The following is a 26,648-nucleotide window of genomic DNA, read 5'->3' on the forward strand; positions in this document are numbered from 1 at the left end:
CTGTCATTTCAGTGACATTTATCCCACTTATTCCTGCTAGTTTCGGGGCCCGCTTGTATTTTTTTTAAATTTTGTTTTCACTGATTTCACAATTATAACAGTCGAAAGTCCTATTTTGAAAAAACTACTAAAAATGCCAGAAATTCTTTATTTTTCTGCGATTTTTGGACATTAAGAACCACTTTTGAAGTAAAATAAGTAAAGATTTGAAATTAACGTCTAATGTCTCAGGCAGTTCGAAGCATCGAAATTCTAACCGAGTTACTTTTCTGGTCAAAAATTTTTTAATACAGCCCTGCAATTTCGGCGACAATTATTTCACGTTAAAGCTAAAGTTTCAGGCTACGATTGAATTTTTTTTTTCAATTTTTTCATTTGTGGTATGATGGCGGTGGGAAAACATAATTTGAAAAATTGGCTAGAAAAGGCAATTTTTTTTAATATCACTGCGTTTTTTGGACTTCGAAAATCACTTTTGAAGTAAAATTAGAGCTTAGTGAAAATTTGAAATTAATTTCTGATCTCTAAACCACTTCGTTGCAACAAAATTTTGAAATTTCTATGTATGCGAGCTGCGTTTTGGGTTGAAAATTTTCTAACACAGTCCTGTCATTTCAGTGACATTTATCCCAATTATTCCTGCTAGTTTCGGAGCCTGTTTGTATTTTTTTGCTATATTTTTTACTAATTTCTTCATTCTAATGGTCGAAAAATAGACCAGCAATATAAAAAATTTGAAAATTTGAAGATTTAAAAATAATTTTTGATTTCTAAGGCACTTGTAGCTTCAAAATTTTGAATTTTTTACATTCACATCCTTGAGATCCTTCGAGGCCCTTTAATCTCTCAGCAATTTACAAACAAGAGGATAATAAAATTCTCATTTTTTGACTTTAGATGCTTTGACTTTCTGACTTCTCAAAATTTAACAAACTTTCCGTAAAAGTCACATATTTCATAAAATCCGGCGATTTCTCTTTGTGCTGGCCAATAAAAACATTCGGCGGAACTGATAAAAATAGATTTCAAAGATTTATGGAAAAATATTTCCTGTCAAATAACATGTGAAATCACAGCTTTACCATTTCCAAAATTGATATTATCGCCCGACTTTTTCGAACCTTCACCCATCACCAAACAGCTCGTAAAAAATGAGATAACCACGTCATTGTCACTTTGCATTATCGTGAAGACGAAAGAAATTTCAAGGACTTGGTGCTTGAGTGTGTTTTGGAGACTATTTCTGAGAATTTAATCAATTAATTGCGATCGGATAAAAATTAATTTAATTACTGTTGGCAGTTAACAGAGTAATATATCAATATCTAATAACAGTAATAACGGTGAGTTGTTATCAGTGGAATAGAACACAATCCCGTCAATTTATCAGCACGCTGTAGAAACTGAAAAATCGCCACGTTTAATTATGTGAACAGTCACAAGATGGATCTCCGTCTTTTTATAGCAAGTCGTCGGTTTTTTAAAGTCATCAACATTTATCTTGTCTATTTTCGGGTGTCCTGGATGAAAACCGCCACAATTTAGGACCTCATCCTATCAAGATTTTATCCATTTTAAATTACATATTGCATCGATTTAATCCCGGATTTTATCGCCTCGACTTTATCGCTGTCCAATTGCGAATACTTTGTAATGATGGCTTGAATATTTTAATTTATGATTCGCTTTAACCTCGCTGATATAAAACTAAGAACGCCGCTGTTTTAATAGATCGTAATAAAACGAAGCTCAAAGTTCCGATGGACATCATTCGTTGAATTTATTGCAAAGAACGCGCTTTTAACTAGGCACGTATACCTTTTACAAGCCGCAGGTCTCACCGAAAATTCCTAAAAGAATAAAAGGCATAATGCATTTACGGCGTTTATTTATCATTCGAATAATGCGACGGGGTTCACCGCGGCCATCCGAGAGGACGAAGAGGCGAGCGGGGACGAGAACCCTGCAGGAGATGGTTGACTTCTTGGATTGTAGAAAATTGCTCGAGAACACGTCACCATGCCGTCAGCTTCCTGGGAAACTTAACTTTTCTCCCACAAGTTGACAAAAAAGTGGATTTTGGGTTGCCTACATTTAGTGCCCCAAAAAATATTTATAGACATTTCGTTGTCTCCAAAATTAAAATTTTTCTAAAAATTGTTCTGTTTAGCGTATTTTTTTTAAATCTGTGCAGATATCAACCTTTTAGTCGCATCAGTGACCTATTTACTAACCTTTAAGGATGTGTCGACTCATCGCAAAATTTCCAAGTGTAACGCAAAATTCAAAATTATCCAAAAATTCTCCTGATTTTGGTATATTTTTGCAAGTTCGGAAAATTTCTAGATGAGATTGAAAGAACCATTTCTGCAAACTTTAAATTTATAGTCCTAAAGCAAACGAAATTATAGATTTTTTAGGACAAAAATCAAGATTTTTGTGGGTTCTAAAAATTCAAAATTGTTCTTTTTAATGTATATCTCTGTGTTTTTGTACAGTAATTGGACAACACCTAAAGAATATTGTCCGCTAGTATCAAGTTGTAGTTCTAAAAAGAAGCAACTTCTAAATTTTTCAAAACATCTCGCTGGGTTGCAAAATTTTCGTTGTCTCTAAAATTAATTTTTTTCTAAAAATTGTTCTGATAAACGTATGTTTTTTAAAATTCCGTACAGCTGTTGGACAAGACCAAAAAAAAATCTGTGCAAATATCAACGTTATAGTCGTAAAAGTAACCAAATTATAAACCTGTTAAAACATGTCGACTAATCGCAAAATTTTAAGAGTAACGCTAAATTCAAAATTATTCAAAAATTCTCCTGATTTTGGTATATTTTTACAATTTTGTACAATTTCTTGATGAGACTGAACGAACCATTTCTGCCAACTTCATATTTATGGGCCTAAAACTAACCAAATTATCTTTTTTTTTGGAGATATCGACAGCAACCAAAATTTTTGTTGATTCCCTAAATTCAAAATTTTCTCAAAATTGTCCCTTTTAATGGGGAACTTCGAAAGTTTTTACACTAACTGTGCAACATTTGAAGAATAATCTCCAGTAATATGAAAGTTGCAGTTCTGAAACTAACCAACTTGGGAATTTTTCAAAATATGTCGTTAAACTGCAAAAGTTCCGATGGTCCTCAAATTGTTAAAGTTTCTAAAAATTGTCCTCTTCAATGTACAATTTTGCAATTTCGCACAGTTCTTTGACACAACTAAGGAAACAGTCTGTGCGAGTCTTAAAGTTGTAGTAAAAAAAGTAACTAGTAACGGTTTTCAAAATTATCCAAAAATTCTCCTGTTTATGTTATAATTTCGTAATTTTGTACAATTTCTAAACAATACTGAAAGAACCATTTCAGCGAACTTCAAATTTATAGTCCTAAAACTAACCAAATTATAGATTTTTTAGGACAAGTCGACAAAAATCAAACTTTTTGTGTCCCGAAAATTCAAAATCTTCTCAAAATTGTTCTTTTCAATATACAACTCCACAATCAAAGTTGCAGTTCGAAAAATAAGCAAAAAAAAATGAGGAAGAGCAACAATGTGTGGTTTAATCGCTTCGCTCGCTTTGTAACACAGCTCGTAACTAGCTGAGGTGTTGACAGGTGCATTTTCATTGTTTTTGGCTCCGTTTATGTATTTTCATTTCGGGCTCGTAATAACTTTGGCGGTTGCAATCAAAGCGTAATATGTAGAGATATCGAGCAATCAGTTGTTGACAAAGCCTCCGTAATATTACGTATCATTGTCGAGGGCAAATCCGGGGAAAGAGCGATAATCGCGATGGGTCTTTGTGGGATAAATCCGGAGCGTCGTCGACACGAAACCGTGCTATTAAAATAATAAACGGCCGCAATAAACCTAGGCATTACAAGCCTAGTATCGACAGCACAGCGGGACTTTCATTCTCGCGCATATTAATCGTCCGGTAATTATGCTGGTGATTTTTTTCGAGATCGTCCGAACGGCTCATGTTGCGTCGTCCTTTATGCAAATATAGACCAGATAGTGTTGCTGATTTATCTTGGAGCTAGAAGAGGCTCTCTTTCATCCGATCTGCAAAAAGCAGCTCTTGCCATTATCTCATTAACATTACGGCGGGTTGTTACAGTCATAATTATGATGTAGGGTGCGCTGAATGGCGATACAAACTCGGCTTTGCCTCTTTGCCCGGCTTTGTCTGTACCAACTGAACCAATCAACCTCTTCAGCAACAATTCGCAAGATAGCATAATATATAGTCGCAACCCTCTAAGACGTCTGATGGAATTGAGTCTGTGCTCGGTTGCTTTGATACAAACTTTAAACAACATAAATACACACGTTTACAAAGAGATTGTAGCTATTGAAATGGCGCAGCCGCCCCCGACCACCGACATCTCAATTATGATTATTTCCTTGCGGAAATTAAGACCCTCTTTCAGCTCACAAGAGATTCGTGCGCCACTCCTTTATACGATAAACAAAAACACATTAAAAATACACTTTATATAGTTTTTAATAGGGGCAGAGGCCATCGACGCAAAGAGGGTGAATACTCATTTTAATTATTCTAATCCGACGGATTACTTTAGGAACGCCGCAGTCAAGTGGGGGAAATAATACACATACGTTATGACACGTAATTTAACTGATATTAAGGGCGATAAGGGCGGTTTTATTCATTTTACCAAATCTCGACACGCTTCTCGAATTCTCAGGATTCCCATATTTTAACTTTTAGACGCAAAAAAATTCAATGCAACACATTTGAAATCCTTGTATCCTGAAATGCTTCAGAGTTTTATCTTCTCGGATTTCAGGATCTTGGGATACTTTTACTGATTTTCATTCTGAGATGAGACTAAGATTTGAGTTTCGAAAACTTCTAAATACTCAAAGCTCAGATTCTTTGATTTTTCAGTTTTTTTTTCTCGTAGCTATTTTTATTACTTCTCCAGATTGTGTTAATTCTTCGTATAGTAACCTCAGTTGACATATACCTAGTAAACATTTTATGGCTTAAGTCAAACCACCCATAGAAATAAAACTGGGTGTTGTAAACTGCAGCCGACAAAGTTCTAGGTAGAGAGTTGACCGATGGTTGAATAGGCCCGCACTCATTTCGTGCTCATTTATGGTCTCCAATCGCAAGGATTAGTACTGCCCGGCCCTCTCATAATGTGGCCATAAAAATTACTAGGTATATGTCAACTGGGTTTACTATATTCTTTCTTTGAATCATCCAACTGTTATAAAATTGCAATTTTTTTATAAAGTTTTCTCAAAAATTTTGTAATTTTCTACAGTTACACAAACAAAAGCGATAGAAAAATTAAACAGAAGCAAAAATTTCCTTGTTTATGATTAAATTTTCCAATTTCGTGAATTTCAAATTGATAGTTCTAAAACTAACCAAATTATGGATAGATTTTTCAGGACATGTCGACAAAAATCCCTAAAATTAAAAAATTTGAAAAAATTGTCCTGTTGAAAGCAAAATTTCGTAATTTTGTACAGTTCTTTGACAATACCAAGAGAACAATCTGTGCGAATTTCAAAGTTATAGTCATAAAAGTGATCAAATTATAAACCTTTAAAAGTATGTATGTCGACGAATTACAAAATTTCGAATGTTATGAAATCTGGACTTTTTTTAATTTTATACTTGAATTGGGTAACGAAGGCCTCAAAAACAATCAAAGATCGTAAATTAGAAAAGATTGCGCCTGAAATTAAATAAATTTGAAGAATCGGCATCTTTTTCTAAATCCTCAGTTTTATTGCTATTTCAAATAGAAATGTGTCGCTCTTCCGGTTTAATTTCCATATGTAAATTCGGTTGACTAAGATCAAGTTTTGCCCAGATGTCAACTAGAACCGCACGCTCATCTATATCAAGCTCGTCCGTTTTTCAGCCAGCAATTCCGGAATAAAATTTCAGTGGAAATAAAGCTAGCAGCACATTGTTGGTTTCCCGCATTTCCCCACCCTCTCTGATCGATTTCATATGTGGTTGGGACGTTAATTAGAGTTTGTTTTAGTTGAATGCCAACCGGAATAATTTAATCGAGCACAAAGGCCTTTGTCAAATATTGATATGGATGTGTATAATAACGAGTGCGCTTGTGATGACATGTGTATGTATGATGTACACAATAACAACTAATTTCCATGATTCCTATTGATGTTGCTGTCCTACAATGTTACGTAATGACCTCCATTAAAAGCTAATCATAATGCAGCAGTTTCAAAGCTGAACCACCCTCGGAAATTTTGTATACAAACCAATGCGATATTTTATTATTAAATTTAGTGATAAAATTTGACCTTATTTGATAAGAGTATTGTGTTCCAACATTGCACAAGAAGGACGCAAAAAGATTGAGTTTTTTTTGTACGTCGATTCACATTCTTCTTTATCATGCGTTTACATAATAGTCCAACACGAGTGACCCGGTAACGTTTTGACCTCTGTTTATACACATTGTACATGGCTATAATAACATTAATCAAAAGTTTGGTAAAGGAGATTTCTTGTTCCGCGGCTCGAAATAATCAAACAGACAAATAGATTGGTTGAAACTGTTGAACAAATAGCGCAACATCAGAAGGCAGAAGTTTGATTCCCATTACTTAATTACACAGAAACTGGGATGCCAAATCGCGATGAATCAAAAGGGGCTAGTTTGTGATCCTTTGATGGGATATGGTGGGGCCGAAATCAGATGCACACGACTAATGATAACGAGATTATGTACAATTACATCTTGCGCAAATACCGACTGACTTCGGGTTTCGACGGGGAACTAACTCAAAGCGAATTTATCGAAAACATCCACAAAGTTGAGATTGCAGGGAACGCTCATTGTCGACAAAATATTTTGTTAATTTCGCCGACCTTTGAAGCTGACTATTATTTTACGTTATCAACACGAGCCGCGCATTCACACAAACAATTCATTTCAACATTTGCTGCAGTTTATCCGTCAGCGGGGATTTTTTAACACTTTCCACCCTTTCGCAGACATAACATCCTTTCCCTTGGTAAAGAGGTGAAAAAACACGAATATCCCTTGACGCGCACCAGCCGGATGTACAATAATCTTTCACTGACGTGCAGGAGCACGTCTAACCCTTTAAGGGTCTGAGAGAAATAACTCGGGGGACAAATCTCATTACGATTTGGGGCGTTTCGAGACAAGGCTACCCCAGTTTTTAGATTTTTTTTCCTGAATTATTTCGGGTGGTGAAATTTCTAATTTCATTAGCTAAATAAATATTATTGATATTACTTGACATTACATATTTCAAAATGAAGACATAAATGACACATTGCAATTTTTTGAAAAGAATGACACTTTCCATTTTTTTAAATTTAGTGTCAAACTAAAACTCAATAAGTGGACTTTTGCTCCTAGAAAAACATTGTGGGCAAACTTCTAGTTTAGTCGGTACAATTTTTTTCCACTCTGACTTCTCTGTGACTTCTTGTATTTTTTAAGTTTATGCTTCTAAATAACTTCTAATTATCAAAAATTGCATAGAATGGAAAAGAAGACTTATTTTACTACCATTTCAACACATTTTTGATACAAATAAATTCTTACCACTTCTTGTAAAAAAGTTTTTTCACCCAACGCGTAAAGGACCAAATGCGTTAAATTGTATAAACGGTACTTCGCTTTAAAAGCATAAATCAGTCTCTTTTTTGTGTATACAGGGTGTTTGAATAATGCACATAAAATCTACATTGTTTTTAAAAGGCATTTTGATCCAGATCTACTGAAAATTTTGAAGAGCAAACTCACTGTATTAGTACAGCGCGTTTCAAAAAGATTTTCATCTAGTCACCTACGATTTTCCGAACAATTTAAATATGCCGCTTAACGCAAATAATGGCAGGAACGTTAGTTACATAACTTCAAAATACTTTCAAGACACTGAAATCAACTGGATCGCTAAAGGAATAAAACTGACTCAACCAACTCAAGCTTAATTTTTCTGTTTGTTTTTCCCTATTGGCAATTTTGACGTTTGACAAGTGACAATGTTAACAGAAGTCCAAAATGATGGGACTTGTTCAAACGCAGTACAATGCGAGCGACACAAAAGGAATTATTATAGCTGTGACAATCTTTTTGAAAACTTTATTTTTATTTTTATTTAAATTATTATTAAATTATATTATTTGGCCGCCATTTAGAAGTACGTAGTGTCAACTAAAACCAATAAAGTATTTTTTTCTTAAAAATACATTTAATTAGGCACTATACCCCAATCAATAGAATTTCTACAATTGTCTAAAAATTTCAATTTACTTTTTTGTGTCTATGCATGCAAAAAATACGAAATTTAAACACTCAGTATATTACGAACTAAAAGATTCTGGTCAAAATTATTTACAGGGAATTTCTAAAGAGTTATGTTGTCGAAAGTACCAAAGTTTCGTTGAAATTGTATATAAAAAAAATATAAGAATTTAATTTTTTAAACTCGCGAATTTTTTTTTTTTAACTTTTGATTATTATTTTGGAACTACTTGGACTTATCCAATTTTACTTTTTTTAGTCTTAAATGAAAACTCGTTTAATTTTCTTTAAAATGATTCAAGATGGGCCAACCATTGGTACTCATGGTACATCCTCAAAAGTGAAGCACGATCAATGGAAATGGGACTTTCGCGGAGTCACAGCTACAATAGATTTATCACTAGAATTAGCTTGCGGTCCACATTTTAGGCCATACCGTGGACAAATGTGATGGGCCCATTTTGAATTGTACATAATTTTAAAGGAAATAAATTAAAGAAAAATCGGATGTATCCGAATGATTCAAAATTAAAATAAAAATAATGTAGAAAAAATGTCAAAAGGTCCTTTTTTACAGAATAGTTATTTTTCCAACAAGCTGCAAAATCGTAATATTTTATACTCCAGACGTGATTTGTCCCACGAGTCTGTAGGTCGAGTTTAGACAACAACTTGTGTGCGTAACTTCCATTTCGCACGAGTTGGCCACAAGATTTTTTCTACAATCGCAACAAAATGCAAAATGTATTTAAAAGTTGACACTTGACTTGGCAGATTCAGTCACAAACTCCAGAGTTCTTACGCAGATTCACCAGTTAGAATTTGAGAAATCGGCGCGAATTTGCGTTAAATCTAAATGGGGGTTCAGTACAAAAACTTTTTTTCCGAAAAATGCCCTATTTTCCAAAACTGGTGTATAATTAATAGCCCACTCCAGTTCGAAATAAACTAGTAATGTCCATTCGGTTGTAAACGTGGCTCTTGCGCGGCCGTAAAAGAAATAATAGTCCATCTCGCCATGTAAACAGCATCTCTCGTCCGCCAAAAATAACAATATTTGTCAAGAGGACATTTTACGATTGGAAGTGATGATGTGGGTGCCCCTGTACACCCATCCTGTTAATCGCATAGCTTACACACCATTAAACAATACGTTTTGACAGTCCTGCTGCGAAGTCATCGTCAGATAAATGCGTTATTGATGATGCACAACGTGCGATTTCCACCTGCTTTATTAAATTAAGTCTTATCTGAGAGCGCGCCTAATTTAACACAATTATAAATGCAAGTCACTGTAAGGCACCGACGTTTTAAGGGCGGTTTCACGCAAATTTGTGCAAAGTGCATCCTCACTAGACTCGATTCGAGACTAAATTTAACAAGAAGAATTTTCAAACGGCTGTGATGCGAGAATTGGAGCGGATACGATTATTATTAATTCCGAGCAATTTGAAAACGACATTTTTTTTAGATATTGACGTCACGGATTTTTTAATAAGTTATTCGATAAATGTAAGTTTAGACACGAGCGGGAGCTGCACCAATACGCGAAGTGCTCGTCGAAGAAGTAAGTGTGGCATTTATTAGAAACACAATATTTTATATTGAACTATTTAGAGACTTTTTCGGTCAAGACGGGGAAATTTATTTTCAACAGTTGTTCTTCACTCCAAAGTACGCGTGTTCATTTTGACGGTTTTGAGTCATGGCGCTCGGAAATAACTGATTTAAATAATTGCTATCCGTTTCTTTACTCAAAATATGAAACATATTAGTTTGAGGTTGTCAAAACAGGATATGTTCACATTCCTACAGTTTCGAGAAACTTGGAGTTGTATCGCGGTCTAAAACTCTGGAAATCACGACTTTTCCTAGATTTTCCACGGCCATGCACGAAGGTAAATTCTCTATTTTCCAAAATTCATGAAATTTTCTATATTTTTTCTGTAATTTGAGCTTTTCAATTAAGATTTAACTTCAAAATTAAACTTTAAAACTTGAAAATCTGTGGATCTGCGGAACAAAAATCTAAAAATAGTTTTAGACTTCGGAACTCGAAAGCTTGAGAGTCTGAGAAAAAATTTTTGAAACGTGCGAAAGTGAGAACTGGGACCAAAAACCTGAAGATTCCAGAGATGAAAAGTCTGAAATTTTGACAATATTTAAATAAATTTCTATGAAGCCTGCAAGCTTGTGTCTCGGACGAACCAAAAATTTCTGCTATTTTCGATTAAATTCCGTATCTTTTACAGTTTGACCATTAAGACGTTGAAACTTGGGGAAGGGGCGAATTTTGTCTTACTTAGTGTCTGTGCCAAATTACAAATTTTTTGACGCAGAGACAGAATTTTTTGGAAAGTTTTTGTATTAACAACCAACCAAAAATCTACAAATTTTACATTAAATTTCATAACTGCCGTGATTTTCCTTTTAAAGCAACGAAATTTGGGCAAAGTACTGCCTTTGTTTTGGTTATTGACTGATCCAAATAACAAAATTTTGAAATGGAGAGAAATATTTTTTTTTTAAATTTTTATTTTGAAAACGAATCAAAAATCTTAATATTTTCGATTAAATTTCATAACTTTGGTAGTTTCACCCCTAAATCAATGAAAATTGGAGCAGGTACTACTTCCATTTTGTTTATTAACTGTATGAAATTACAAAATTTTTGAATAAATAACGGACATGTTTAAAAATTTTATTTCGAAAACAAACCAAAAATTTTCAATATTCTCCATTACTTCCACAACTTTTATAATTGAACCACTAAAACAATGAAACTTGGAGGAAGTACTGCTTTTATCTCACTTAGTAAAAGTACCAAATTACAAAATTTTAATTTTTGGAATGAACGAAATAACTTTCATAATTTTACCGCTAAAACGATGAAATTTGGAGCGAACCGTTTATTGAATAGAAACAAACTCAAGAATAATAATAATTATAATTATTGTGGACTTCTACAATGAGTCAAACAACTGGTTTCATATTACAAACTGTCATTTAATTTGTCCAACAACAATAATTAAAAATTAATGAGCGACCGTTTTTTGCTCTGAATTCTAACATTATTCCAACCTTTGATCAATTTAAAAACCACGACAAGACAATGTTCCTCCACCTGTTTTCGAGCTGTCAATTAAACAAAATAAAAGTCAATGACTGCTGATTTTTTTCCCACTTTTTCATCCGAATTTTAAACAGACTGGGCCACCTGTTAGCTGTAAAACGTCCGTGTTCTAACTCTTAAATAAAAATCTATCATCGTTGTTTTTGACAAGTCAGTGCCCTCCGTTGAAAATAGCCCATTGTTGAATATTTTGGCACTTGTTCTCCACATTCTGCGGTTGCTTTGTTAGCGTCCATAAATTCGGAAATTCGAGCTATTAGTTTGAACATCTCTAATCCGTTTTTGGCGAAACGTTGAGGTGAGTGCGTAATTTATGAATTTCGTGGGATAACGAAGCAGCTTGACGTCCATGAACAGGTTCGAGCTTCTCGTCTATGAACCAGTCAATGCCCTGGTATATTATTTAATTTCAAGTTATTCAGCATTTAAATGATCTGACAAGTGCAGTTTGTTTCTCATGGGTTTTCCTATTTTTAAACAATTCAAAGCTTATTCAATCTGCATACATTTGTAGTCTAGGCCATTTCAGATTGAAATGGTCCGAGTTTATGCCATAAAAAAGCGAATTTATGACGGCGCATCTTGTTAACTAACGTGCCTGCTATGGCAAGCTAGATTAATCATAAATGTTAATCTCAATTTTACAAATTATGTGCAATAAAGTACGACCGAGGCCATATCAGGAGTGCGCTCGTTAAACGTGAAAATCCTTGCAGGAGAAAAACTAATCACAATAATTAAATAATTTGCAATACAAGCGGCGGTTTCTATTTATATGGTCAGCTGAAGCAGGACTCATATAAATAGGATGCAAAACTCGGTGATAAGCTAAGAGAAATGATGTAACGCCATTATTACCAATAAAACGCGAGGAATTTTCAAACTAATCATAAAAATAATCTTTGGACATGGTCGAAAGAAAATAAACAGAGCGAACATCTGTTTAGCCCATCTTTCAAAAATCCAATACTCTCCCTAATTATAGATTAACTGCAAAATGCGTACGTATCTATCACGTCACTGTCGTTATTTTTGATATTAACCCCTCTATATTTACTCCTGCGATCTATTAAAACATACTAGCGGTTCTATTTAAAAGTGAGAATCTCGAATTTTGTGCCAATCACTGACGTCTTGTAGTTGTTGTTTACTCATCGGCCGGAGATTTCCTGATAGTTTTTACAAACTGCCCAAACCGCAACACTTTCAGGTGCTCTCTTATCTGATTCGAAAAGAAGTGTTTCGTGCATGAGCAAACAAGGAGCTACCACGAATTTGAATCATCAGCGAAGTCGTTAATTTCAGAACCCTACTCGCACAGGGAAGTTGTTTATGACACGGACTGGGTAAAGTCATTACCGCATTCCTCAGGCAAGCATCAAACTATGACACGGTTCTTGCTATTGCTTCTTCGATTTTAAACGAGAAACTCTTTGAAAACGACTAAATGGTTTAAAATTTAGGATGCATGGAAAAATTCACTTCTTACTTCCGTAATTTTGGAAATTTTGGTTCGTCCTAGCAACATTTTATAATTCGAGTCGTTTTATAGAAGTTACCTCCACCAATTTTATTGGTTCGTCGTTTTGGAATTTTCCAAAAGTGGTATTTCTGGAGTACAATTTTGTAATTTGGTATAGTTAGTAAGAGAGATGGAGGTAGTACCTCCTCAAAATTTCATTGTTTTAGAGGTGAAAATACAAAAGTTGTAGAATAGAATAAAAAAGGTTGAAGATTTTAATGCGTCCTCAAAATTAAAATTTCAAAAATTTGTATTTCTGGAGCTAAAATTTTGTAATTTGGTACAGTTACTAAGCTAGATAGTAGTACCTCCTCAAAATTTCATTGTTTTAGAGGTAAAAATACAAAAGTTATGATATTTAATAAAAAATAGTCAAGATTTTGGTTTATCCACAAAATTAAAATTTCAAAAATTTGTATTTCTAGATCGAAAATTTTTTAATTTGGTACAGTTACTAAGAACCGCAAAATTTCATCGTTTTATAGGTACAAATACAAAAATTATAGAATTTTATAAAAAATGGCCCAGATTTTGATTCGTCTTCAAAATTAAAATTTCCAAAACTTGTATTTCTGGAGCTAAAATGTTGTAATTCGGTACAGTTACTAAGGGAGATGTAAGTAGTACCTCATTCAAATTTCATTGATTTAGCAAATTTTATAAAAAAATTATAAACAATTTGGTGTCATATTTTTGGCTCTTCAAATATTGGAGCTTCCAGTACCTCAGGTTTTTAGGTGTCTCAATCTCTCAGGCTTTTGAATTCTTTGTTTTTTAGGTTTATAGAGCTCACAAATCCTCAGGTTTGCAGGTTCAATTCAGTTCCTCAACTTAAATTTCAGGATTGATTTCCCAGTTGCTCAGATTCTTGGTCCAAGTTCTGCCAGTTTTAAGCTTCAATTTTTCAAAAAATCGAAAAACGTGAGAAATTTCAGAATCTTCAGCCTCATGGCTTTGACAAAATCGAAGCAAGCTCTTCATTTTCTGCGAAAATTTTGGCATTCGAGCGAGTTCGGATGTCCCCATTTCTATTTACATTTTTAACCTTCATGATGACGTCCTAGAGAAAATCGGGAAACCCAGCGAGTAATAGCTTCAGTTGTTTCATTCACCCCCTTCTGGGTGCTTTTTACGGCTTTTTATGGTGTCATAACTCGAAGTAATCGTAATGATTGCAGTTAAAATTAGGCGAGTCCTTTTTTGAAGAGCACTTCTAAAGTGCCTGATGTAGAAGGTATGTCAGTGGAATGACACTTCCAGCGGAAGATTCTTATAACTCCCAACAGCTGTGTGCTCCATTCATGTGCTCTGTTGGCGTTTAAAATTAGCCGCAGTCGATGTGTATCAAAGATATTTCAAATTTAGTAATCCATATCCATAACACGGGGGAAAAACGGTTAATTTTTTAGATTTATGCTCTTCGCCACGCTCCTTTCTCTTATCTAAACATAGAACAAAACCCAAAGAGATGCCTATAAATATCCTGTAAAATGATACTCTTCAGTTTTTTCCAACCCGCGGCTAAAAATACATTGAACTTGACCAGCTTACGTTTTGGAGGACGTCATGAGGACCAAGAGGACTTAGAGGGTGATTGATCACTTCTTCATTAGTCACGGTGCGTTACAAAGAACGTCCAATAAGACAAATTGAATCGGAACACTGCACATGTTGAAATTTTCAGTTACTACCCAAAACCTAATTAACAATTACCATTTCCTCCATCTGGTCCCGTCGATCGATCCACCACTCGGAAAATAATTAAGATGAGATTTTTCTCCCAATTAAAATCGTCCCGATTTTAATAGCGTTCAAATAGTCAAGTGGTCGGCGGTATGAAAGACTCTATTGTTCGGAATAAACAAACGACTGCTCTTATAAAATAATGCGCACTTGCTCCGATAATATGTTCGTTGGGCGTATGATTCGATTCAGTGAGTTGCATGGGACGCTTTTTTAAAGCACAACTTCACGGAAATGGAGGGTTTCAATGGGGCACAAAGCTCGCATTGTTCACAAAAAAGGAAAAATACAAGTTTTACGAGGTGCGATCAGTGCTGCCACCTGTATCGCACGCGAGAAGCGCGCATGCAGGTTTCTGTAACATCATTTATCGAATTTTTATGTTACGTAATCACGCGCGATCAATGCACTTTGCGGATATTGTTTATATTTTTTGGGAGATTGGGCGATTTTGTTCGGCGTTTTTAAAATGAGCATATTTTGGTGATAAAGATAATGGATGGTTTGAGAGTAATGACGATTTGGTCCGTCTAAATATAATCTTTGTGTCGTTGGGAAAGTTATAAGATGTTAGAATGTCTCATTTGTTTTGTTTTGAAAAACTAAGAGATTAGTCTGAGGATTAGTGTACACAAGAGTGCTAATAAGTTTTATAGGAAAGCAGCTCGTCTAGCTGAAACCGTAATCCCCTCATCCTCTCACTCCACAGCATTATAGCTCCTGCATTGTAGGTTGACATGACAAATCCTCAGGGAACAGCCTGTCTAAGGCTTATATTCCTTGTCACATCCACACTCTATTCTGGATTATTTCTTTTTATACCGCCGCAGGGCGTCACACCCGATCTTCTTCACCTCCATCGAAATCAAGTGGCCACTCGACGTTGTTTATTGTGAAATAAACAAAGCCAACTCGAATATTCCATTTCTCCCAACAAATAAACCTGCAGAAAGTTTATGGACTGGGAACCGTGATCCAGCCGTTAGTTGGGACTGATTTACGGTGTTTACCCGTGTGAGTGATGGCCCGCGAGAAACAACAGCCTTCACGTGTTACATAAATCCTGCAAGCTGGAAAGTGCTGGCACGACGACGCTGCTTTACGACGGTCTCGATCCTATTCAGATTTACTCGCACGGACGGCTTTAATCATTCACATGTTCTTTCGTCTTGTGGCGCCCGAGACGGGGCCTGTCGCCCAACACCAGGAACAATATTGGTTTCAAAAGGCGTGTCGCATGTCGAGCGTGAAATGTCGTACGACAAGACGCGTGCAACTCCTCCAAGGGATACGTGCGCCTTCCTTCCCGAGGGATAAGGCACTAATCAGAATTTTCCTCTTGCCTTGCTCCACGCCGATTTTGACAACTTATCGACTTGGATTTTTGCAAGACGTTTTAATTTTTAGCCCCCGTTTATTTATTTATGCTAATCATCCCACAAAGCTCCCAGTTTTAATAAACGTGCGTTATGACCGCCGCATATTTGTACGCATCAAATATTGACAATATGCTGTTTGGCGAGTGCTCCCCTTTGATGTCAAGTAGAAACCCTTGTTAAATCCTAAAATAACATAATACACAAACGATTCAAAGGGGTACGTATTCATCACGTGGGCACTTGTTTGCGACACGTGTCGCGGTCTCCACGCCACCACTGATTACCAATTACGTCGTTCAATTGCCTCACGATCGAGGAGGCGGACAGCAACCCCTCCGGTTTGTTTACGCCAACGCGGAAATGATGGAAACCGGCATTGTGTCGGTGAAAAGCGATAATCAGATGTAATTCCGCTGTGCCGAAATAATACGCATTAAAATCACAAGCTGGGATCAAGGATGAGGTCCTTTGAAGCTTTCACGCATCGCGGCACGCACACAAGGGTGCTCAGCCATTGTTCCAGTACACTCAATTAACAGGAGCATAAGCTCCGACGAATAAAACTCCCCGTAATGAAATTAAATAAAATCCTAAAAAACGTCCCTCCCCCAAATTAGGTTTGTGAAACAATAAAGTAAATAAAGGGATAATCGCCCGCCAACCCTAAACGCGAAGTTAATTACCCTGAACAGTGGTTGGTTCATGACTTTGCGGGCCATAAATCATAATTCATATGCAGGGGTTGGTTGAATACAATACGTTGTGTTCACCCCACTCGATGTCTTCACGCCTCGCTCTGCCACCATTCAAGGATTTATTGATTAATCCAAACAAATTGTGTCGAAATGACTTTACTGCTGGGGGTTGATTTCGCCTCACCTCAGTGGGTGTTTATTGTTTTTCCAGCAACAAATTGCGGCGCGCGCGCTACAATAGATGCGGGGGCTTTCGGTTTACAATTTCTTCCGCTGCGGCAATAAACAGTTTCATAAGCAGCGCGAGTTAATATAAGCGAACTGTATAAACAGATGCATAATTTCGAAGTCGGCCTGAACAAATACGTGGACGCATTCAAAGCCGGCCCTGCTATTTTCCACAATGTCGCTTTATTGTCTAATAAATCATAATGCACGGATTTATTACGATCTGGCCTTCTTGTTGGCGTTTTTATTATTTCCGCTTCTGTTTCCTCACTATTGTTTATTATTCCTTCAGCGCTTCGATCTAATAATAATGCTTTTGATTTTGTACTTTCGCCGCCGGATTTTGCATTATTTAGCGCCCATATTCCTTTTGTGGTCCGTCGGAGGCGTAGATAAAACAGAATATAGCGCGACTTTCACCACTCGCATATCCCCAAAGAAACCCTAACTCGAGTTTGACAGCCGACCGTCAACGCTTTTTGATGTCTCCAAGACCAGTCGCACTTTGCAACTTTTATTTCGGTGGCGCACTGTCAAAACATTTCTTCCTCTTCATATTAAATTAAATTGTTACTCGGATTTATGGAGACGTTTCCAAACCACACAAAAAACTTAACAAATGTCCCATTAATATTAATCCGTTCACTATTTCAGTCCGGCGACGTTATGAATCTTTTAGTGTTCGGTTTATTGGTGAGGATATTGTCGTCTCTGTAAATTTGTACTTTTAATTTTAGATTCCTTGTTTACTGAAGAAAATTTGTTGTATAAATAGAGTTCATATTGTCTGTCATAAAACACAACTGACAATTTTCTCTTCGTTGAAAGAAAATCGAAAATAACACTCGCAACGCGCGTGGTCATTATTACCATAAATCTAAGAAAAATTTGACGTGAGTTATACCACTACACCAAAAAAACAATACCGCGGGAAATTTATTGGCTGCGATTAACTCGGCCTGATTTATTTCTTTTTAAATTGGTTATTAAGGCCGCCTTCCCAGAATAAAAGATTTTATTAACGAAGAAAGTGATATATCGAGACGCTTTTGCCCCGATTTCTCAAATTCGTAATTAACAGAAAACCAAAATAATGGCTTCATTTCATTGCCGTTCGACCATAGTGCCGGTCTGGATATCGAAAACTGGCTGGAAAGCTTCCAATTATTTTCTAACGAGGTCCGCGAGATCCGCCGAATTTTCGGGGCCACCTGGCTAATACTTTGATAATTTCGTAAAATTTCGTCCGAAAATGGAAGAGTGACAAGACAATGCGGCGTTCCTCATTAAATCGGTGTATTGTTTTCGCGAATCTGTGCGCTACATCTGTTCAACACATGTCGGTCGCAGGGGGCGTCGCTTTCCGTTGCTTACTTGATTTAAAACAGACCTTTTCCGTAACAATAATGTATTGTCCGCGACTGTCCAGCGGCCCCCAAAATGTCCCAGGATCATCAGCTAATGAATAAAATATCCGCGTAACAATGCAGATCAAAGCGTGCTTAGACCGTTCCCTTCCATTAAGATCAGTGCAGAAGATACTGTCCAAACAAGCCTTTATAATGTCAGTCGAGGGCATAAAACAAATGAAAACGACCTTTGAATGTGTGCACATTCAAAGAGCTTTTTGTGGCTCGCCTGTGAAACAAAGTCGATGGCTCTGATTGAATTTTTTCCGCCGTCGTTATTATTATTTTTAAAAGTTGGGAAAACAAGCGTGTTTATTTTAGACGGTCTTTGATACACTCTGCTTTATTGTTTTAAGAGTTAATATGTAGCGAGGACCCGCAGTTTATATTTCCCAACTAAATCGAATATTTCCATTAGACTTATGTTGATGTACTTTTCGGGAACTTTGATCTCTCTTCACTTCATTGGCGTACTTTATTCTTTATCGTTTTCCTGAATCATTATAAACTCTCTCTCTGTTTCACGTCTATTCACAGTTGACGTCTGCACCAATTTTATGTGTCCCACGTGTATATACAAAGACATCGACTCTATTTTTTCTGTTCCACACAACTTCTTTGTTAACACTATCAAACGGAAACGGCGACTTCATCCAACCATCGATTTGCTCCATTTGACACTTTCGCGGTTGCGTTTGCGCTTGCGGCAGCCTCTCGGTATGTCAAATATGAGAATATCGGGTTCCTTTATTTACTCGAATCGGAATTCGGCCTCTCTAATTTTAGAGAGAATATCACATTACGACAATTATAAGAATTTTCGAAACGCTTCGAATTTGCATCACCGATGTGAATGTTAAAACGTTCAGATTACGTGATCCTAAACGATCTAACATGCCGTCAAAGAGTGATTTCTGTAACAACAAAAAGCTCCTGCGGAGATGATCGACCTCCTGCAATATTCTCAACACCACCCGTTCTTGTTCTTAGCTGGTCGAGTAATTAACACGCACCGGAAGTGATATATCATGTCGTAATAATGACCGACACCAGAATATCTGCCTGCTGTCCCCTTGGTGTTCTTATTCTCGGTCTTCTGCCAACGCCTCCAGAAATATGCGGGGATGGTTTTCAGTTTTTCATGCTTGACCTAGTGGGAATGACAAAAAGAGATGCGCAACAATAACAAGTTTATTTTTATGCGTGGAAAAACGTGGAAGCGTTCAATATTTACGATGACTCTTTAATTCGGTTGGAAATTCTGAAATGTGCACTATGTATGAGAACTGCAGTGAATGGAAGATAAAATTGGCCGCTTGCCGACGTATATTTAGTAGCCGTAGGCGGCTTGGCAACCTGCGAATATTTGAAAAAAAGAAACATGGAGAATATAACAGATGAACAATTCTTAAATGTGTCTTTCTGCCCTTATTCCCCCTCCGCCGCTCATTAATCTTGCTCCTCTTCGGGATTGTTGAATTTTCTTTTTGTTGCAGCCGTCGGGCACCACCCAACTGGTCAATGAAACGCAGAAGCAGCTGGAGTTCCAAAGACGCCAACAGGAGCAAATGCTGCAACAGCAGCAGAAGCTCCAGGAAATCCAAGGCCAGATCACCGCTCAATACGCCGCCAGCGGTGTCAACCCTCAGGGTCTCATGTTCTTGCCATTTTTGGACCAACTCCGCAGTCTCCAAACCCCAAAATCCCTCGCCAACCACGTAAGCCCCCTCGTCAACCTCTCCAAAACTCGAATAAAAGACGATTTTTTTCAGATGCTTCCTCCTCATCAAGTTCCCAGTTGGATCTCCGCCACCGCCCATCTTGCCCACATATCCGCGTCAACGGAAAAACGATCACCAACGCCACAAAGAACGCCGTCACCACCTCCCCCACCCTCTGATCCTGATGCCCCCTTGAACCTATCCAAACCGAAATCTTCAAGTTCTGGATCGGCAGGATCGAGTCCACAAAGCGCACCCGCAGGTCTACAAACCTTCAATGATCAACCGGTGGCGGCTACCGCCCCCAAACTTCTACCTCCCAGTTTAGTGATGCCGAGGGCGTTTTTGCCTTACGCAGGGTTGCCTCCCCAATTTAGTCCTTTACCCCCCAGTGTCGATAGGAGTAAGAGCAAGGACGACAAACAGCCGCATTTTCCTATGCATATGTATGGACTTCCGGCGCCGCCACACATGGGCGGCAGGCCCAAGGATGATGGCGGGATCAAGGACGAGACGGATTTCATGGCGGCGTGTCACAGTAAGTTCACAGGCTGTTATTCAATTTATTTGCGAAATTTGACGGCGGAATTTATGTAGCACATCGTAAGTTTAAACGAATGCTTAATATTATGTTTGCTAAATGACAGCTACTGGGCATTAAATTGGCTTTAATATTCCACACGTTACAGTAAGTTAAAATGTGATTGTTAAGAAATATTTGCTCATCTAGACGTAAATAAAAATGGGCTGTCAATTTGTATTTTTCTGTTCTTGACATATGTATACGTGCGCATCGAACCAAGGGCACCTTAATTTTTTTAGCGACTTTTTATTCACGGAAGTGAGTAAAGGCGAGCGAAGCGAGCAATGTTTCGCTTACAATAACACTGGCCGACAAAATAAAAGTAAAAAAAAGTACCCTATGTAATTTTGGTCAGAAAACACGATGGTGAATGTTTCCAGGATGTCTAGTTTTTGAGGTTTGAAAAAACTGCTAATTTGAGTGCAAAACATCTCAAGATAGTGTGTGCAAAACATTATGAAAATCAGTGAAACCGTTCTTGAAGAACACAGATTTTTTGGTAAAATTTCCGGAACTAGATATAAATTTCTGTCGTTTTAATTCATCTATCTGGAAGTCTTAGATTTAAATAAAAATAATTTTTTGATAAAAAAATAAAAATTATGTAAGGTAACTTGGGGTAATATCGGACGTAGACCGAAAGAGCCCATGCAGATTTGTAGTCGGCTATCCACGTTTGAAATTATCTGGCACAAACTCTCTTGCCTGCTATTCTACTAAAAAGTTCTTTGTTTGAGAAGTAATGGATATTTTGTTATTTTTTGTGTAACGTTCCTTGATTCGTTCCCTTCAAATTGGATTTATATAAATAAGTACATGAAATTAGTAGTAACTTAAATAACCTTTGTACACATCAAAGTTGATTCCTTAAATTTAATTAAAATTGTTCCAAATTTCTATTTAATTGAGACAGAATTTTGAGCTAGTCTAAATTACGTTCGATAATTCTGACTCAGATTACAGTTGTCATAGATCACGGTAACAATGAAAAGTTACAAAAAACATGTAATCAAAAAATAAAACACTTTTATCACACAAATTTTGTACTTTTCTTTCCTGGCAGTGGTGACAAAAATTTTGTGGTTTTTTTATCATACCAAATTAAAAAAATACATTAGATTTTTTTCTATTCTATAATTTTTTTTCGAAATAAGGTAAGTTGGGGTAAATCTTTTTTATGAAAAGTCATATTATGAATGTTACTTAATAAATTGTTAACAATTTTCACATAATTATGGGTATCATGGTAGCAAAAACATTCAGTTAACCGTTTTTGAGATAAATAAACAAGAAAAAAAGTTTTTTTTCTTTTTTGATATTTTTCTTCATCTAAAAGATCTTTTGAATAGAAATAAGTGATTATCTTGAGTTTTTATAGATCTCAAAAACTAGAGGTCCTAGAGAATGTTCAAAATCACCATCGTCTTCAGGAGATCAAATTACACAAGAATAATCAATAATAAATCAAACGGGTACAGCCTCACTTACTCGATTTTTTTTATGCTACGTCGTCCTGTGACGTCATGATTTGACGCCACAAAACCAAAATAAAGCAATGAGTTTAGTTTTAATTGTTGAAGTAATAAAACAAGCGCAAACGACAATTGGATTGTTGGTTTGAAGGTTGCGAATGCATATAAAGTTGGTCATAAAACGTGCGTAACGTTGCAGTTTACTTCTTCCAGTACATTTAACGGCTAGAACCTTAAACTGTGTCCCAATTGCACAAAGTAATTTAACCATCTGAAGTTTACTGTGGGAACTGAAACCCGCAGCCGTAACCAGATGTTATTGTACTTAATTGTATACTTTTGTGCTTGAGATATAGAGGTCTTGTCAGCTACAATTTGCTTGCACTTGACGTCGCGTCTTTCTGTGCAAACTTGTACTGGTCGATTGGAATTTTTTCTAATTCTAGTTTTTTTGCAGTGTGGGGCGGGCCGGACCCGAACTTCAAACTAGACGACAACAGCGAGAAAGCGAAAATCATTCGACAGCAGACGAAACGCGACTCCGAGAACAAGCCGCACATAAAGCGCCCCATGAACGCCTTCATGGTGTGGGCCAAAGACGAGCGACGGAAGATCCTGAAAGCGTGTCCAGACATGCACAACTCGAACATATCCAAAATCCTCGGGGCTCGCTGGAAAGCCATGTCCAACGCCGAAAAGCAGCCATACTACGAAGAACAGTCGCGACTATCAAAACTCCACATGGAGAAGCACCCCGATTACCGGTACCGGCCGCGGCCCAAGCGCACTTGCATCGTCGATGGGAAGAAGATGCGCATTTCGGAGTACAAGATGTTGATGCGTCAGAGACGCCAGGAGATGCGCCAGTTGTGGTGTCGCGACGGCACGGGAGATATGAATTTCTCGTTGTCTTCGAATTCGGAGATGTCGGCTTCGGCGACGAGGCCCAGCGTGTCGCCACCCTTGGGGATGATGAACGGCGCTGGGCCGAGTTCGGAAGGGTTCTATTACCCTCATGATAGTACCTCGCCGGATGGTATGAATTTCTCGCAGGAGCACGCAATGGCTTATGATTCGAGTCCGAGGAATGAGGATGAATGAGCCTGGCCTAACAGGGAAGGTAATTTCCCTTGGTATTGAATCGGAGCCCGCGGTGTACAAATCCTCTGACGGTGGAAGTGGAATTCTTCGTGCCATCGAATGTGAAGCGACTTTACGCCCGAGACTATTATCATAACGTTGGTGTTGTAGTTGTATTGTTATGTAGATACATTACTCTAGATCTTCAAGTTATTTATTACATTAGTCTTTAATGTTTTTCCCTTTGTTTTTATTTTGTAAATTCATGTAAAGTTTTATACATAGTTTACGCATTGCATTGACACAATCAGCTTTACTTTTTATTCATTTTTGTTTAGTTTTTATTTGTTATCATTTTCATCGAGTCTAGTCTTCTCATTGTTGACAGCTTTATTTACAGTTTTTCGATTTGGTACAAATTACCCGGCGATGATGAGACGACCAGACCTCGCAAAATCTTTAAATTCAAGTGCAATGTACCTATCATAGATTTGTTCTCAACTGTTGATGTTTATATATTTTAATATAAGAGCCAGTACTTTAAGTAATTATTATTTATTTTCAGCAGTTTTGTACTTGTACAGTGACTCAATTATATGTTACGGTTAGTATACACATGTACTTAGACTAAAGTTATCTGTCATATTATGTAACTCAGAAAAGGTCAAAGTAGTACTATATTAAGCAGATTGGTCGCTATTCATATACCCAATGACCAAACAAAGCAATTTCATTCAATCAGGCTCTGACTTCATCCTTACGCGCCCATGAATAAAACATTTTGAGCAATTACGAACTTACTACTTTTTTTTGACCACCCCGTGGACATTTGCTTGTTGCTCAAAACCGGGACTTTGTTTTGATTTTCGAAACCTACATACTTAAAATGTGATACCTGTAATTAGGTATAGTGTAAATTTTAGTATTTACTCGATTAGGTATGCACGACAATATGAAAGAGATCGAGTGTAGTGCATTTAAAATATTCCATAATGCATCATAGGGCTAGTGAGTGTTTGTAACAATACCATTCTCAATGTAAAATTATATTGTAAGTCATATATCGCATCAAATGGTTACAACTGAAATGTCTACTAGGAAATAGGCTCACTGTTCTTTTCTGTGCCAAATTCGAATAAATAAACTATAAACTGTACAATCCTTCTTATTATTTTTACATTTTCTCATGCAACTCTTCATGACATCAAAGTGTCACTTTTCAACCGATTTTTCAAAGTTACCAACTTAAGAAACGAAGTTAACGCCTGCTGTCTATTTTTTTTTCGTGTATTAGCCTGGCGCATCCACCATTTTTCATATTTTTTTATCGACTTGTTACAACCAATTGTAGAAAATCAAATAAGAAGCGAGATAATATTTGAGGAAAATCTAAAGATAAACTTAAGAAAAATTAGAAAACCTCAAGAAAATTCATTACAGTAATGCACGGATAAATCAGACACGAAAGTTGCCAGATCCTTGTCGGATTAGCCAAAAGTCCCGATTATAATTATCATCTAAACTATTATGTTATATTAAATTTAAACACCAATATACAGGCTGTTTTTGAAATGCATGTACAAAACAGTTCTGCGCTATTCTAGGAGTATTATGAAGTATGAAAAATAATTTTTAAATCAAAAACTGACAAGATAAAATTAACCCCAATCCACGTACTTTCTACACCACTGGCAAAAAGTTCACCTGAGATTACTTGTTTCCTAAGCAACCAGCAACTCGATTTTTTGTTCACTTTTGAATCAGTGGCGCACAAGCAAATTTGTTGAAATTTTTGTGTAATTTTATCTTTAAAACACCAAGACTTGGAATTACCATACTCTTTTTGTATATGCAGTTCAAAAACGGCCAGAATTCCTGCATACAGGATGTTATGTAAGTAAAGCACCAAACTATAACAGCGGTGTTATAAAGATGGTAATAACTAAAATTTTGAAGAATTCAGAACTGAGAATTTTTGAAAAACTTGTAATGTACAGGATAAAGCCGAAAGAAAGTAATAATTCACAACGAGTTGATGCAGTGATCAAAAGCTTTGTATTTTATTCAGGTTTTAATAATCTAAAATTAATCAAAATAGAATCAAAATAGACTCTAAAAACCGGAAGAAAAATTCAGGACAAATGAGAGAAAATCTAAAATTAATCGAAAGAGAAGGTGAATTATTAAGTACAAACTTGGAAAGTCTAACAAATCCAATTATGTAAATATTCCAAAAAGAACAGAAGAAAGATCTAAAGAAAATGCGGAAATAATTACACACATAATAAGAGTATTTAGAAAACCCAGAGAATCGATAGGGATTTTGGAAAAGAATCAAAAGTAAAAATCTAAAAATCTAAAGAAACCTGGAAAATTCAAATCAATGTCAAGATCTCTGTTCTAAATGTCTGTAAATACAAAATTCTTAATTTACGCACCCTTAAAATTTCCATTTATTATGCATTTTCAAACTTGAAAATCTGGGGATTTTTTATTTCCGTAATTACATCATTTTTGAAGAATCGAATCCAACCGAACATTTCACTTTTTCCTCCACAGTTAGATACCGACATTTCAACCAACTCGTTGACTATGAAACTAAGAGATGGCGCACCCATGAATAAAACATAGCAAATACATTATTTTTGAACATTTAATTATTGACATTATTTGACCTCACGGAGCAACAATATTATATAAACACGATTAAAAAAAATACAATTAAATTTAAATTGCGAAGCAGAACTGCAGAATAATAACAACAAACTTATTTGATTTCATTTCTAAAAATAAGCGTCTCATCTTAATTTATGTATGCTCATGATAAAAATCTGTACTTAGCAATTAAAACTTGGAAATTTTGTTATGTATCGGTACCGTGAAAATTACCATGAAAATTATATTTTTAATTGGGTTTATAAATGAGATAATCCATCTTTGTTTCGGTTCGAAATTTGATGGTTCTAAAGTTTCCTTTCCCTACTTTTTTTTGTTTGCTTTAGTTATTAATTATCTGTCGTCTATCAAAGTTCACTTTCTATTTCTTCAGAGTTTTCAATTTTTTTTTATCATTGGTTCTAAATATTTGTTACGACCAGAATTAATTAATCCCAATTTTATTGTTGCGAAACTTCGATTTCTCACGTTCTTTCTAAAACGTCAATTTACTGTCAGAGATACCAACATGATAAGAGGACAAGCCTCCTTGAATCTATAAAAATATTAATAAAATGAGACATAAGAAGAACAAAGTTAACTGGTGTAAGGTCATGGACTTATTTATTGCTTGTGCGAACGAATAACTAATAACCACCATCGCCAGCGAGATTAAAACTAAAACAACTTTCTCCCAGTTTTGCCGGCTTCATTTTCATACTTTT

At 36.2% G+C, this 26,648-nt stretch overlaps 1 protein-coding gene across 4 annotated transcripts in view; it reads left to right on the forward strand.

The window, feature by feature from the left end:
• The window catches only part of LOC148166346 (uncharacterized), a 120,530-nt gene extending 96,466 nt beyond the window's left edge, over positions 1–24,064 (forward strand). For 3 of the 4 annotated variants that reach the window (XM_088048840.1, XM_088048839.1, XM_088048841.1), the window contains 2 exons: positions 19,909–20,671; positions 22,646–24,064. In XM_088048840.1, the coding sequence (XP_087904966.1) occupies positions 19,909–20,671; positions 22,646–23,289 (1,407 nt within the window). In that variant the 3' untranslated portion in view covers positions 23,290–24,064. The remainder of the gene's footprint in view (positions 1–19,908; positions 20,672–22,645) is intronic. The other variant, XM_088048842.1, reaches the window with a different exon arrangement.
• Positions 24,065–26,648: the final 2,584 nt, after the last annotated feature.

Source organism: Gnatocerus cornutus, unplaced genomic scaffold (genome assembly GCF_029298725.1).
Source record: "Gnatocerus cornutus isolate USDA-ARS CGAHR unplaced genomic scaffold, icGnaCorn1.1 ctg00000023.1, whole genome shotgun sequence".
Taxonomy (NCBI): Eukaryota; Metazoa; Arthropoda; class Insecta; order Coleoptera; family Tenebrionidae; genus Gnatocerus; species Gnatocerus cornutus.